This window comes from Pelodiscus sinensis, chromosome 13, assembly GCF_049634645.1.
Source record: "Pelodiscus sinensis isolate JC-2024 chromosome 13, ASM4963464v1, whole genome shotgun sequence".
In the NCBI taxonomy this organism is placed as follows: Eukaryota; Metazoa; Chordata; order Testudines; family Trionychidae; genus Pelodiscus; species Pelodiscus sinensis.
In genome coordinates this window covers 22,282,132-22,296,594 of record NC_134723.1, presented here as the reverse complement: position 1 = coordinate 22,296,594, position 14,463 = coordinate 22,282,132, and the positions used below count along the sequence as shown (strand labels likewise).

The 14,463-nt window shown below is 45.6% G+C and overlaps 1 protein-coding gene across 1 annotated transcript; it reads left to right on the top strand.

Annotated features, from left to right (window-relative positions):
* The first annotated feature begins 785 nt into the window (after positions 1 to 785).
* LOC102461201 (G-protein coupled receptor 83-like) lies at positions 786 to 13,059 on the top strand. The gene is made up of 4 exons (XM_075940822.1): positions 786 to 2,056; positions 5,284 to 5,409; positions 8,081 to 8,214; positions 12,054 to 13,059. The coding sequence occupies exons 1-4, from the start codon at positions 1,676 to 1,678 to the stop codon at positions 12,676 to 12,678; spliced, it is 1,266 nt and encodes a 421-aa protein (XP_075796937.1). The 5' UTR covers positions 786 to 1,675; the 3' UTR covers positions 12,679 to 13,059.
* Positions 13,060 to 14,463: the final 1,404 nt, after the last annotated feature.

The following is a 14,463-nucleotide window of genomic DNA, read 5'->3' as shown; positions in this document are numbered from 1 at the left end:
TGTCAAATGTTACTATTCAGATCATCTTAGTCCATCACTCTCACTCTGCCTCACCCACCACACCATTGCATGCCTCGATCCCTTTGTCTGCCACATCACAAACAAGCCACTAGAATAACCTTCACAGTTGTGCTTCATCTTACGTGTAAACTGTCAGCTTCCACCTCCGTTCTGCCAACCAAGCCAGCTTTTGTCACCTATTACTACTTATTTCGCACAAACACCTTCATGCGCTTCTCTTAAAACTTTTGAGACACATCTCATGAAATCTGTCCCTTACCCTTAAGATCCCATCTGAAAAATTCTCTTTGCTGGGATGCCCATAAAGGCTGGCTTGGCAGTGGGCGTGCCTTGACTACTGCCCCTTTTACTCAACATGACAGATGCACTGCTATCTTGTCCTCTCTCCTGCTTCTTGCTGTATCACTCATCATATGCCTGGACTGTAAACTCTTTGGGAGTGAGGGTTTTTCCCCTTAATTACTATGTGTAGGGCTTCTAGCCAGTGGGGCTTGACCCTTGACTGAGACCTCTAGGTTCTACCATCAAACAGCTGATAACTGTATGTTTACAAAGTTATAACCCCTTTGCCACAGGTGGTGTTTTTTTTTTTAAAGCAGCATCCACAGACAGAGAACAGCACAGAATTAGTACCCGGGAAAATACAACTACATCCCTGTGCGTTTGAGACCCAGGTGTATGTGTATGGGGCAGAGGCAGGGGCTGGGGAAGAGAAGAGGACGACTTACCAGGTAAGACACTTATTACACGCCACATGACCAACTCCAACGCGGCCCAATGCTGGGGAGGAGGGCAGGCCCTCTGTCCAGGGTAGGGTGGGCGCGGGGGGGAAACCCCTTGGTTTTGCTTCTGTCCCGGGAGAAAATAAATTCAAACCAGGAGTTTTCCTCATTGAGCCCAGCTGCGTTCTGTTGGCCCTCCGAGGTTCTTACTCGGCAGGCGCCGGGCAGCTCAGAGGGGGCGAGGGCAGGGTCGGGCACGAACTCGGGGCGCAGTCGGGCGAGTCGCTTCCCCTCCTGCGGGGGGCTGTGCATCCAGGGACAGGAGGAGGAGGGGACAAGGAGTGTGAGGAAACCACGCTCCCGCTAGTCTGCAGCTGTCCCGCCAGTTGTCGCGCTCCGCCACGGCCGCCTCGGGGGCTGCAATCCGCCAGCAGGGAGACGGCCCCCATTGGCTATCGCCAGTGCAGCATGTCATCCAGCTCGCTGCATATAACAGGAAAAGCCGGGGCCACCCAGCCCCAGTCCACGCCAGATGCCGCCGGTGCGGAGCAGGGGGACGCTTGCAAGGACTGAAGGAGGCGGGGCCCCGGAGGGGATATGGGTCCTTCCCCCGGGCAGACGTGTAAGCAGCAGCCCGGGAGAGCGAACGGCGGCAGGCGAGCGGGCTAGGATGTGAAAAAGCAAGAGAAAAACTTGCCCGGGCAGTTTGTGGGAAAGAAGCGGACAAGAGCCCGACACAGCCCGGCTGGACGCAGAACAGCGGAGCGCCTAAGCCCCGGACGAAGTGGCCGGGAACAGCAGTGAAAGCAGAGCCAGCATGCAAGCCGGGTCCGCTCCCCGGCTCCCATCTCCGAGCTGCCCCGCCTAGCGGAGGAGGGAGCAGGAGGGAAACCTCTGCAGCCCGTCGGGGACCTGGCCCTTGCCTCGACGCCATGCACAAGCACGTGTGGTTCCCCTTGCAGTACATCGCCAAGCCCTACCGCCGGGCGCGGGACCGCAATGGCACCGACTTCTTCTCGGCCCTCTACGGCTTCTCCAACCGCTCCGCCTTCTTCCGCGGCGACTTGGACCTGGACGACATGGGGGACTTTGACAGGAGCACCCGCTACGAAGGGGAGTCGCAGAGCCGGACGGTGCAGGCGCTGCTCATCGTGGCCTATTCGGTGATCATCGGCATCTCGCTCTTCGGCAACATCCTGGTCTGCCACGTGGTGATCAAGAACAGGAGGATGCACTCGGCCACCAGCCTCTTCATCGTCAACCTGGCCATCGCGGACATCATGATCACCCTGCTGAACACGCCCTTCACCCTGGTAAGCGGCGCCCCCCGGCTCCCGGCGTCTCCCCCTGCCTGGGTCGCTGCCCCCCTCTGGCAGGGAGGGACTGCCGCCCGCTCTGCCAGGGTCAGGCCCTTAGCGCGCAGCCCCGCTGCCAAGGACAGCGCCACAGAGACTGTCCTGCCAGGGGGCGGGAGGGTAACTTTGCAGGGTTAACTTGGAACGCTTCCCTTAGATACAGGATTTACCCATTTAGTTCAGTGGCTCTCAGCACCCCCACTGTACAAATTGTTCCAGCACCTTCTGTGTGTGAGTGATTCTGACTCTGCCACCGGGATGTAAATATCCCTTAACATGTTAACCAGTAATTACACCATATAATTTTAATCTTTCAACTGGGGTCTGGATAGCCCACACTAGGCAGAGGGCTGCTCCAGCCCAGCCAGGCTGCCAATTAACTGGTTACCTATAACATCACCTGGTAATGGTTATGCTTAGGGGTAACTGGTTAACCCTTTATATTTCTAATCTGCCATAGGGTTGCCTACTTGGGTGGATGAATTCCTGGAGATTTCATGACATGACAAATCTTTAATTAAAGATTTATCTTCTGTTCCTGGAGGCTCTTGGATAGGGGTGGGCAATAAAAAAAGCAGTAGCCTGCAAGGGCTAGTCTCTGGCAGGCCACCACTGCTATATTTAATTGTGCTTCTGCACATATCGGGCAACTGCAACTCTTGTTGGCCACAGATTGCCATTCCCAGCCAATGGAAGCAGCAAGAAGTGGCGTGGACTGGGACACCGCTTTCTGACATTCTCATTGGCCATGAACAGCAATCCGCAGCCAATGAAAGCTGTGATCACCTGATACCCGCAGAGGTGCAGGAAAATATAAGGGTGGAGACCTGCCAGGGACTAACTCTGTGGACCGGATCCAGCCCATGGGCTGGAATTTGCCCACTCCTGCTTTAGAACAATCCTGGAGCATTGGCATCCCTCATCTGGGAGGGATGCTGGATTTCCTTTGTGATGGGGGTATGCAATTAATGCCAGAACAGAGCCTGCTTCTTTTTCTTCGCTTTCCTTATCTTCTGTATTATCAAGGAAATAAAATAAATATCACAGTTTTGCTTGCTCAAGTAAGGACCATGCTTTGCTCCTTTACTTCAGCCCACTCCCTGTGTCACACAGGAGTCTGTCCATCTTGTTCGACTCCACACGTTGAGTATCTCACTTTCTCTCTCACACACTCTCTCTTGCTGGAGCGAGCACCGTTTGGCAGTCGATGCGTCCCATTTCAACTAACAGAAAGCCAGTGAGGCATGGATAAGGATGTGAAGTGTGAATCTGACTTTCTTCCAGGATTCCTGGGGAGACACAGGTGTCTTACTCCAACTGTTCATCTGAGGACTAAGAAGAGGGGAACATTTTGTAGGGGGAAGGACACTCAGGGGGCAGTTTACTATGGAAGCTGAATAAACAGTATCTGTCCTTAAGGTCCCTAATGAACAGGTTCAGAGGGAACTTCTGGGTTTGTGCCAAAGTAGGGCTACCTCAGAGACTACCATTGTAGTCTTCCCATACTGGGGGAATATGAGCCCTCATCTCCTGGTTTTGATGTGATTGGATTTATTAGCTCTGGGATTAGATTGCCTTTGTTTGCATAACATCAGAGGCAAAAAGAGAATAGAATGAGAGGGAAGAGTCTGTTGCATGCTAATACATGCAACATAATACATAATTTCCCCTTCTTTATATTTTGGAAACCTTTGCCTAGTCGTCTTTATATATACCACATAATAAAGCTTTGCCCATTTCCCTGCCAACATTCACAGTCTAGTAATCTCAGTATCAAAAAAAAAAAAAAAAAAAGCATTCCATTATTCAGTCTGAATTTACCTTTTCTTTCATGCTACTTGTCCTACTTTTTTGATTAATGTGTATACTCTGCAAGGGAAGAATGTTGCCTTCTTTCATGTCTGTACAGCATCAAGCATATTTGGGTCATTGCTGGAAACTAATAATTATAATTACCCTTCACCCACAAAAAAATTTCTTACATTGACTTTGCACCAGGTATGAAGAAGCATAGGGTTGTGATAACGTGAACGGCACAGTTGTTGCTAAAACACCAACAAAAAAAACCCCTTATTGGGAATAGTAATAAGAGGCTTCATGGTCTACTTTTCCATGACAGTTTGGGATGCCATTTTCAAAACATGCACATCCCACATAGCATCCACATGCTGTCTAAAATAATCCACAATAAGAAGTGCAATATTAAAATTAGTGAGGAAGACAATCAGTGTTATAGCTGCTTTCTTCTCTGAGAGGGCCCAATTCTCTTCTTGGAGCAGGTCTACACTACTGGCGGAGATTGATCTAAGTTCACATAGCTGAAGTTGTGTGAATAGCATATCTGAAGTTGACTTACTTAGATCTACCTACTGCAGTGTCTTCACTGCAGTGCATCAACAGGAGACTCTGTCCTATCATTTCCTCTTTCACGTCTCAGGCTACGGCTACACTATTGGATTTTTTTGGAAGAAGATATGCAGATGCAAGTGATTTGCATATCTTCTTCCAATTCTTTTTGAGGAAGAGGTTTTTCCGATATTTGGCCCAATGTCGGAAAAAAACCTCTTTTGTGAGACCCTGTAAACCTTGATTTACAAGGAATAAAGGGGTCTTGTGAAAGGGTTTTTTTCTGACATTTGGCCCTATGTAGATGGGGGCAAATATCAGAAAAACCTCTTCTGCAAAAAGAATCGGAAGAAAATATGCAAATGAGATTGTGATTTGCATATCTGCTTGCAAAAACCCCCTGGCAGTGTAGCCATAGCCTCAGTGAGGTGGAATACTGGAGTAGACAAGTGTGATCAGTGGTCAATTTATTGCACCTAGACTAAACTGCCCCTAGACTAAACTCCATAAATTGACCCCTGCTGGTTTGATTGCTGCTCCGTGGATCCCACTGATAGTGAAGAAAAACTCTTGGTTAAAATAATGTAACTCCAGTGATTTCATATATTAACAGCACAGCTGCTGCTCAAGCAAGGCTGTGACAGATTAGTTTGTTTGCTGGTTTTCCCCTCTCCTTCTGATCCACCTTGTGCCTTCAGTTTACATTTCTGCAAAAAAATGGTACATCAACAAAACTACTTAATCCTCACAATAATTGTGGAGGTAACATTTCTAGAAGGCCTGTTGTTTTAATTTGCATTTGACATACCCTGTGTGTTCAAATACTGTCTGCTTTTCAGGTGCGATTTGTAAGCAGTACCTGGGTCTTTGGGAGACTGATGTGTCACATAAGCCGATTTGTCCAGTACTGTTCTGTCCATGTTTCTGTGCTTACACTTGCAGCCATTGCACTGGATCGTCACCAGGTATGCATCACATAACAACCCTGAATTTAAACTCTAGCAAATGTAGGGATATCTTACCAAATTCAATGGTGGTTGTTCTCCCTACAGAGAACAACCTGGTACCTTTTCATTTCATGAGCATTTCAGGCTTTCATTAAAAAAAAAAAAGTTCTAGGCATTAAGGTTTTGGGGAAAAGCTTAAAAACATGAGCTGAGGATAATTTAAAGGATCAAAATCCAGAAAGCAAATTAAAATAGAAAAAATAATTTAAAAACTTGTTTAAAAATAATTCATGCTTTTTAAGCCACTCATGACATTTTGTGGGCTGACTCATGATTTTTAGATGTGTGGAGTTGGCAAAATGGAGAACTGTACCATTTTCCTCTATATTCAGCTGAAGTTGGGCACATTTTTTCCCCTACAAAGTTGTTGTTACCTGCAAATATTGAAGTGAAAAAAAAGTCCTCAGTTTTGTTTCATCAGCCATCCCTTTCCATGGATGATATCATTTAGCATTTGACCGAATCCAGTCTGTTGTTTCTAACCCTAAATATTGTGCAGTGGGATAATAAATTGCATGAGAGTGCACTTAGATGTGGATTGCCCATGTCTCCAACACAGCTGGAATTAATATTAACAGCTATTACTGCAACAAAATATCACTTGACAAATGTTACAGTTAGACAAAGTTCCAAAAGAATGATGGACCCTGCTAAGAGCTCAGATTCTCATTCAGGTATGCCTGCTGCTATGAAAAAAATCAAAGTAATTGCTGGAATTTTTTTAACTGCTAATGTTTAATAAATTCATCCATTCAGACACCAGAAGTTTCTGCCCTGTAGGAAAGATGTTTTCAAATATATTTTGTATATTGCATGATCAGAAATTGCAAATGTTTGGAGAAATAAGAGCCAGTGCCTTAGGGTACGTCTATACTGCAACACTATTTCGAATAACTAGCGCTATTCCAAAATAACTTAGTCCGCATCTACACAGCAGGCAGTTTTTTTGAAATAGTGACAATATTTTGACAAGCTGGAGGACTTCTTACTCCAACTCCTGTAACCTTCATTGTACGAGGAATAAGGGAAGTCGGAGGAAGAGCGCTCTATTTAAAAATAAGTGATGTGTAGATGTTCCCTATTTTGAAATAAGGTATTTTGAAATGAGATACGCAATTGATGTAGCTCAATTTGCATAGCTTTTTTGAGTTAAGCCCTGCAGTGTAGACACAGCCTTAGTCTGCAAAGGTTTGCTAGCAACTTGTAAATATTAGTTTAATTAAGGGAGAACATGATAACGCTCTAATATTGAAACGATTTAAACAGCTCATGAATGAAATTGTTTAACAAAGTCTATTGGGATATATCTAGGAGTAAGAAGATGCAACTGAATAAAGAAAAATCTTTTCCTGAAATTAGTTTATTTTTCAATCTTGGGATGTATCAGAGCCTGGAGCAGATGTTCAAAAGAAGTGATAGGAGCCCTGTTATCACTTGAGACTTGATACCATAATTGAAGAAAGCACTCAGGTAAATAGTGGAGAGAAGAAAGTTTCATTAGCTAAGAGATGGCTGGGATTATTTAAATAGGCGTTTTCCATCATTAGTTGGTACCATAATAATCCATACAGTGTGATGCTCCAAGGTCATCATTGCTGGTCTCTGAAGCTGTGTTTGTGGGTGGGCGTTGCAAGCTTTCATTCCAGTAATATGTATTTATATAGCAATTTATATTTCTAGGCACTGTACACCCTAAATACCCTTCTCCAAAGCTCCATGAAGCAGATATTATCATTCCTGCTTCATAGATGGGGAATAGTGAGGCCCAGAGAAGTGAAGTGAATCATGACCTAAAGTCACGCTTGCTCAGAGCTGTCTCTTCTGGCACAGGGCAGCAGCAGGGTCAGCTCCCTCCCCCACTGTGGCAGTAGCAGAAGCTGGAATAACCTGGAAGCCTGCTCTGCCTTGACCTGCTGCCTATCTCCCAGCCCATTGTGCTCCGCCGCAGCAGCAGAACCAGGACACTCCACTTCCCACCACCACACTGAAGCAGAGCGCTGCAGGCCGAGAGAGGGCTGCAGGGTAGAGTAGAGCAGGCTGCCGGGTTGCTCCAGCTTCGCCACCACCGCAGCGAGTGCCAGGGTGACATTTATTTGGCATAAGCTTTTGTGGGGTGGAATCTGCACTGTCAGGTTCATCTGATGAAATGTGTTCCAGCCCTTGAAGGCTTGTGCCCAGATACATTTGTTAGCCATTAAGGTGCTATAGGACTCCTTGTGGTAGGCTTCAATGGGAGTTGTACCCACCTTAGCCAGGCACTAAAATTGGTCCCACAGTCATCGAATCAGTATAAGTCCCTTTCACATCTATTGAATGCCATTGTGGGCATCATTGTTACTTGGCTAAGTTACATTGCTATAATTTATAGCTAAAGCCCGATTTGTTCCCATAGTAATTGGTGCTGACTTGGTCTGTTGTCATTGTGAACATGTTTGCTAGCTGCTTCTAAATTCAGGAACGGGGGTGGGAGAGACATGTCCAGTTCCTAATGTGATACTTCGCTTTTCAAAATTAATGTATATTTTTTAACACTTAACCCTGTTATTAACATTTTAGAAGGGTTCAATTGAGTCTTTTTAAAGCCTGCTATAAGCAGATTTAACATCCTCAAATTATTTGTCCTCCATAGGTTATAATGCACCCTTTGAAACCCCGGATGTCAATAGCTAAAGGAGGAATTTGCATCATTATAATCTGGGTTATGGCCAGCTGCTTCTCTTTGCCCCATGCAATCTACCAGAATCTAGCAAGATTTTATATCGGGTAAGATGTATAAACAAGTGTTTTGTTTGTTTGTATGTTTTTAAGAAACTCCCTGAATTTAACAACCATAAATTATAAACACATTTATTTTCTTCTGCAAGTAAAATTAGCTGAAAATTGACAACTTGAAAAGCTTTTATTTCAGGCAGAATGCATCTTCTTTGACTTTCTCTGCAATTTTCAGTGAAAAGCAAAGGAGTCATGTGAGGGGGTTCACTCACCACCGTAGCAGGGGTCTGCCATCTGCGTCCGGAATCAGCTCCTTCTGCTGGCAGAGTACCTTCCCTCTGGTGGGGCTTCCCCTCTTTCCTCCAGGCCACGTCGTCCTCTTCACCACACTGCCCTCCGGCAGTGCCCAAGTCCGTCTCTGAGCCTCCCTTCCGGGAGTTGTTGTTACTCCACCAGGCCGTAATGCAGAACCCTGCAGTCTGGGGGGTTTGTTTGGCTAGAGCTCCCCTAGCCTCGCCTCGCCTTGCCTCGCCTCGCCTCGCCTCGCCTCGCCAGCCCTGCTCTAGCTCCAGGGAGCCTCCTGCTTCCCCAGCAGCCAGGCCCTCACTGGCCTTTCCCATGGGAGCCGCTGCCCAGGTTCTTATATAGCCCCCAGCTGGGCCCTCATCCCCTAATGCAGCCCCAGCTGGGGCTAAACTCCCCAGCCCTGCTTCAGGCTGGGGTTTGCCCTTAAAGGGCCAGTGCAGGGCGAACGCCCTGTCACAAGTCACTTTTATCTTCATTAGCCAGTTTTATCTTCATTTTCTCAATGCATTAGCCACTGCAGAAGGACATTTATTTTAACTGTTTCCATTGGAATTGACAGGTGTAAATTGGAATAAGGTTTTTGTTTATTTCTGTGATGCTTTAATCAAAGCTTAGTTTGGGGTTTTTTTCCCAAAAAGTAAATAAAATCTACATTCAGTCAAATTCAAGTTGAAATTGTTCACTTAAAGAGGCACTCATCCATATATGTGAATCAATTCCTCTGTTTACCATACTCAAAAAGTAATAGCAGAAAAAAAATTAAGTGCATCAGAAGTTGGAAGCCTGCTAAACAGCCAGTGGGGCCACATTTGAGATGTTAAAGAAACACTCAAGGATGATAAGGTCATTGCAAATAATTCATAGAGATTCTTTGCATCAATCTGAGAATGTGAGGGAGATTCCCATATCTGAGCCATTCTTTTTAGGCAGGGGTGGGCAATAATTTTTGATGGGGGGCCACTCCAAGAATTTGGAAAGTGGTCATGGATCATGCTCTTCCATATTAGTGGAAGAGGTGCAGGGTCTGGGATGGAGTTTGGATGAAGGAGGCCATTGTGACCTGGGTTAGGGGACTAGGGTGTATGAGGGAGGTGGAGGGGTTTGGGCTGTGACCTAGGGCAGGAAGAGGTTGTGAGTTAGGGCAGTGGATTGAAGAGTGGAGGTTTGGGTTGTGACCTGGGGCAGGAGTTTGGGGTACAGGATCTGGGAGGGAATGGGGGGCAGAGGGTTTGGGTGTCAGAGGCAGGCTCTGGTTGGAAGTCCTACCTGCTTGACTCCCAGCCCTGACCCTTCTCAAGCAGCATCTCTGCCTGCCCTGCCCCACCCCCACACTGGCCATTTCGGTTTTGAACAACTATGAGCCAGGGAGGTTGGGGGAGGGGTAAGGGAGATTCATCCCAAGCTGCCTGTTGACAGAAACTGGAAACTGGCTAACGGGATTGTGCTGAGGGTGGGAGCAGTGCACAAACCTTTTCCTCTCTCCCCCGGGCTCACCGCTGTTCAAACAGAGCCCTGCAACAGCCCCATTTCTCAGCAGTGTTCAGGGGGGCAGGCAGGGAGTCTGCCTGAGGTTCCCCGCTACATCCATAGGCCATATCTGTGGCTTGGTGGGCCAGATCCGGCCCGCAGTGGGTATTTGCTCAGGCCTGGTTTTAGATGACAAATCTGAAGAACTGTCTCAGATTGAGGTTCTTTTTGGAATAAATTGATAAATTAAATAGCAATAAGTCACCAGGACCAGATGGCAGTCAGGAGCGGCCCGAGGCCAGCTGCAACAGCTGGTGCCCTAGGCGGGGAGGCGCAATCAGCGCCCCTGCTTTAACGGCCATCAATGGCCATGAGGTCATCATAGGGTGCCCGGGCCAGCGGTGCCCTAGGCAGCTGCCTAGCTCACATAGGCTCACAGGCTACCCCTGATGGCAGTTATTCAAGGGTTCTGAAAGAGCTCAAATGTGAAGTTTCAGAACTACTAACTATGGTTTGTAACCTATCCTTTAAATCATCATCTGTACCAAATGACTGGAGGAGAGCTAACGTGGCACCAGTTTTTAAAAAGGACTCTAGAGATGACCTAGAAAAGACAGGCCAGTAAGTCTAACTTCAGTACCTGGCAAACTGGTTGAAACTATAGTGAAGAACATAATTGTCAGACATACAGATGAACATAATTTATTGGAGACAGTCAACAAAGTTTCTGGAAAAGGGGAATCATGCCTCACCAATCTACTAGAATTATTTGAGAGGTCAAACAGGCATGTGGACAAGGAGGAGCCAGTGAATATAATGTACTTGGATTTCCAGAAAGCTTTTGATAAGGTCCATTACCAAAGTCTCTAAAGCAAAGTGAGCTGCCATGGGATGAGAGGGAAGGTCCTCCGATGGACTGATAACTGGTGAAAAGATAGGAAACAAAGAGTACAAATAAATGGTCCATTTTCAGAATGGAGAGAGGTAATAGCAGTGTCCCCCCGAGGTCCGTACTGGGACCAGTCCTATTCAATATATTCATAAATAATCTGAAGAACATGTTGAACAGTGAAGTGGCAATATTTGCAGATGGACTTAACTATCTTGAGCAGTTTTGTATCAAGGCAGACTGTGAAGAGCTTCAAAAGGATCTCACAAAACTAGGTGGCTGGGCAACAGAATAGCAGATAAATTTTAATGCTGATAATTGCAAAGTAATGCATATTGGAAAATATAATGCTAACTATACATATAATACAATGGGGACTAAATTAGCTATTACCACTCGAGAGATCTTGGAGTCATTGTGGATAATTGTTTGAAAAACTCAATGTGCACAACAGTCAAAAAAGCAAACAGAATATTAAGAGTAATTAAAAAAGGGATAGGGAATAAGACAGAATATGTTGTTGCCACTATATAAATCCATGGTACACCCACATGCAGATGTGGTCACCTCATCTCAAAAAAAGATCTTGACATTGGAAAAAGTTCAGAAAAGGGCAACAAAAATGATTAGGGATATGAAATGGCTGTTGTACGAGGAGAGATTAATAAGACTGGGACTTTTCATCTTAGAAAAGAGGACTAAGGTATGATATGATAGAGGTCTATAAAATCATGAATGGTGTGGGAAAAGTGAGTACAGATGACTTAATTACTCCTTTCCATAATACAAGAACTAAGGATCACACAAATTAATAGATAGCAGGTATAAAGCAAACAAAAGGAAGTACTTCTTCACACAATGCACAGTCAACATGTGGAATTCCTTGCCAGAGGATGTTGTGAAGTCCAAGACTATAACAGGGTTAAAAAATGAGCTAAATAAATCCATGGAGGATAGGTCCATCAATGGCTATTAGTCAGGATGGGCAGGGATGGTTTCCCTGGGCTGTGTTTGTCAGCAGCTGGGAATGGTAACAAGGGAGGGATCATCTGTTCTGTTCATTTCCTCTGGGGGCACCTGGCATTGGTCATTGTTGGAAGACAAGATGCTGGGCCAGATGGACCTTTGGTCTGACCCAGTATGGCTGTTCTGATGTAAGTGGCCTATCCCCTTCACACTACATGCTTATGATCGTAGAAATGACGGGCTTTCTCCTTTTTTACTCCAGGAACAGAACTATACGAATGGTCTGTCTCCCCAGCTTCCCTCCTCCTGCTGAGCTCTTCTGGAAGTACCTGGACTTGACTACTTTTGTACTCTTGTATGTCCTGCCCTTGCTTGTGATCTCTATCACATACACAATGGTAGCCAAGAAGCTCTGGCTGAGGAATGCCATTGGGGATATCACCATGGAGCAGTACTTCGCTCATCAGCGGAAGAAGAAGATGACCCTGAAGATGTTGATGGTTGTAGTGGTGGTTTTTGCTGTCTGCTGGTTCCCACTGAACTGCTACTTGGTACTCCTCTCCAGCAGGGCCATCCACAGCAACAATGCTCTGTACTTTGCTTTCCACTGGTTTGCTATGAGCAGCACCTGCTACAATCCCTTCATTTACTGCTGGCTCAATGAGAACTTCCGCTCTGAGCTCAAGTCCCTATTATGTGTGTGCCGGCGGAAGAGTGCAACCCAGAGCCATGCACTGCAGTCCATCTCTCCTCCTTTCAGGCATGCCTGGGCTGAGAATTGTCACTACAAAAGGGACAGTTCCTCTCAGAAAGCAAAAGCATCCTCCCAAAGGAACTCTGCAAAGACAGACATATCCAGTGTCCAGCCAATTGTGACCGGGAACTAAGACACTGAACTGACAGTCAATGATGCTCCCTAGGTCCTATATCTAGAAAACTGACACAGAAGCTGTATTGTATTAAATTACAATCACAGTTAGGAGCAATTCCACAGAAGGGGTGATGGGATACAAAGCCTTTAAACCTAGAGAGTAGAAAGAGAACCTAAGTACTACTAGATATGCAGTGGAGTGACAGTTCATTTTATGGAGAAAACAAACACACTAAACTGATTTAATACTTTTGATTTATTAATAATTTATTCAAGATTGATTTGTAACTTTTACAGCGACTTTTGGATTTATGTCTTGCCTGCTATTTGAATTGTAGGCACATCCTGTATATTATGTTTTTCGCTCAAACAGTAATCTTAAAATAAAGACAATTGATTATTCTGAACCATTCACAATATCGTGTTATTCCTTCACTGCAGACAATAGTGTTTCTCAACAACATTTAATATGATCTTAAAAATCAAACGAGACCCCAAGCTAGGTGTAATATACTGAGAATAACACAAATACAGTTCCTTTGGTCATAAAGATCATTAGTAACTGCAACAAAATACATTTTTATTTGTACCTTGCAATCTCTGATTAAGCAAAAGAGTTTCAGGTGAGGTAATTTAGAAGAATTAAAAAGCTGATGAAACTGATTCCTACCTATAGTTGCACACAGTTTACCATGAGCACTCAACATTAAACACATACAAACAAGACTTTTGGGTCTCAGCTGAATATAGGATTTATATGAACACATACAAAGAAATTGTTTAAAAGGAATTCTCAGTTTTTCTACTCTGTCAGGTTTTTCTATTCTCTGCACATGAAAATGTTTACTTTTTGTTCAGAAGCCAATAACATTTTATTTTATGAGGCCTTTAATACCTACAATCACTAAGTTGCTTATATGACTGTAAGAGTTCTCATTCGGTCCTGAGTCCCTGCCCAGGCTCAGCCCTGTACGTCCTAGCCTGGCGGCCCCTTTAAAGCCTGGACCATAAGGCAGGCCAATAAACAAACAATTCTCCACAGTCAGAAATGGCGGCCTGGGCCCTGGTTCAGAGCAAGGCAGACAACAAACAGTCTCAGTAGTCTAATGGTGGTTTGGGCCCTGGTTCAGGGTGGGGCAGACAAACAAAGTTTTTGTAGCACCAGTGGAGAGGGGGATACTGCCACGCAAATGAAAAGGGGGCAGGAGGGACGTGGGCCCTCCCTACTTCACCATGTCCTGGCCCAGGGCCCTAGCAGTAGCAGCTTTGCAGCCACTAGGGTCAGCAGGGGATCCACACCAAAGCCTGCTGACCCAGCTTAAAGGGTGATCAGATCCTCCTGATCATCTGTGGCTTCCCCTAGGCCACTTCCAGACTCCCCCAAAATCTTCCAAAAAAACTTCTTTCCAAAAAGAGTGTCCACACAGCAAAAACGCGTCAAAAAGCGATCTGCATTTAAGCTATGATTACTAAGGACGGAGTGGCCACCAGGACACCTGTGCTTTTTCCTCTTTCCTCTTCTTTTGAAAAAACTCCCTCTTCCATGTCCACACACGCCTTTTTCCGAAAGAGCTCTTCTGGAAAAGGCATTCTTCCTTGTAGAATGAGGTTCGCCAATATCGGAAAAACCCCTGCAGTGTTGACATCTCACGTTGATGTCAATGAAATGACCCTTGTGATCCATCAGTGCCTGCAGCACCATGGACAAGTATCCCTCGTGATTTGTGTATTCTTTGGCAAGCTGAATAGGGGACAGGATGGGGATGTGCGTTCTGTCTATGACCCCACCGCAGTTAGGGAA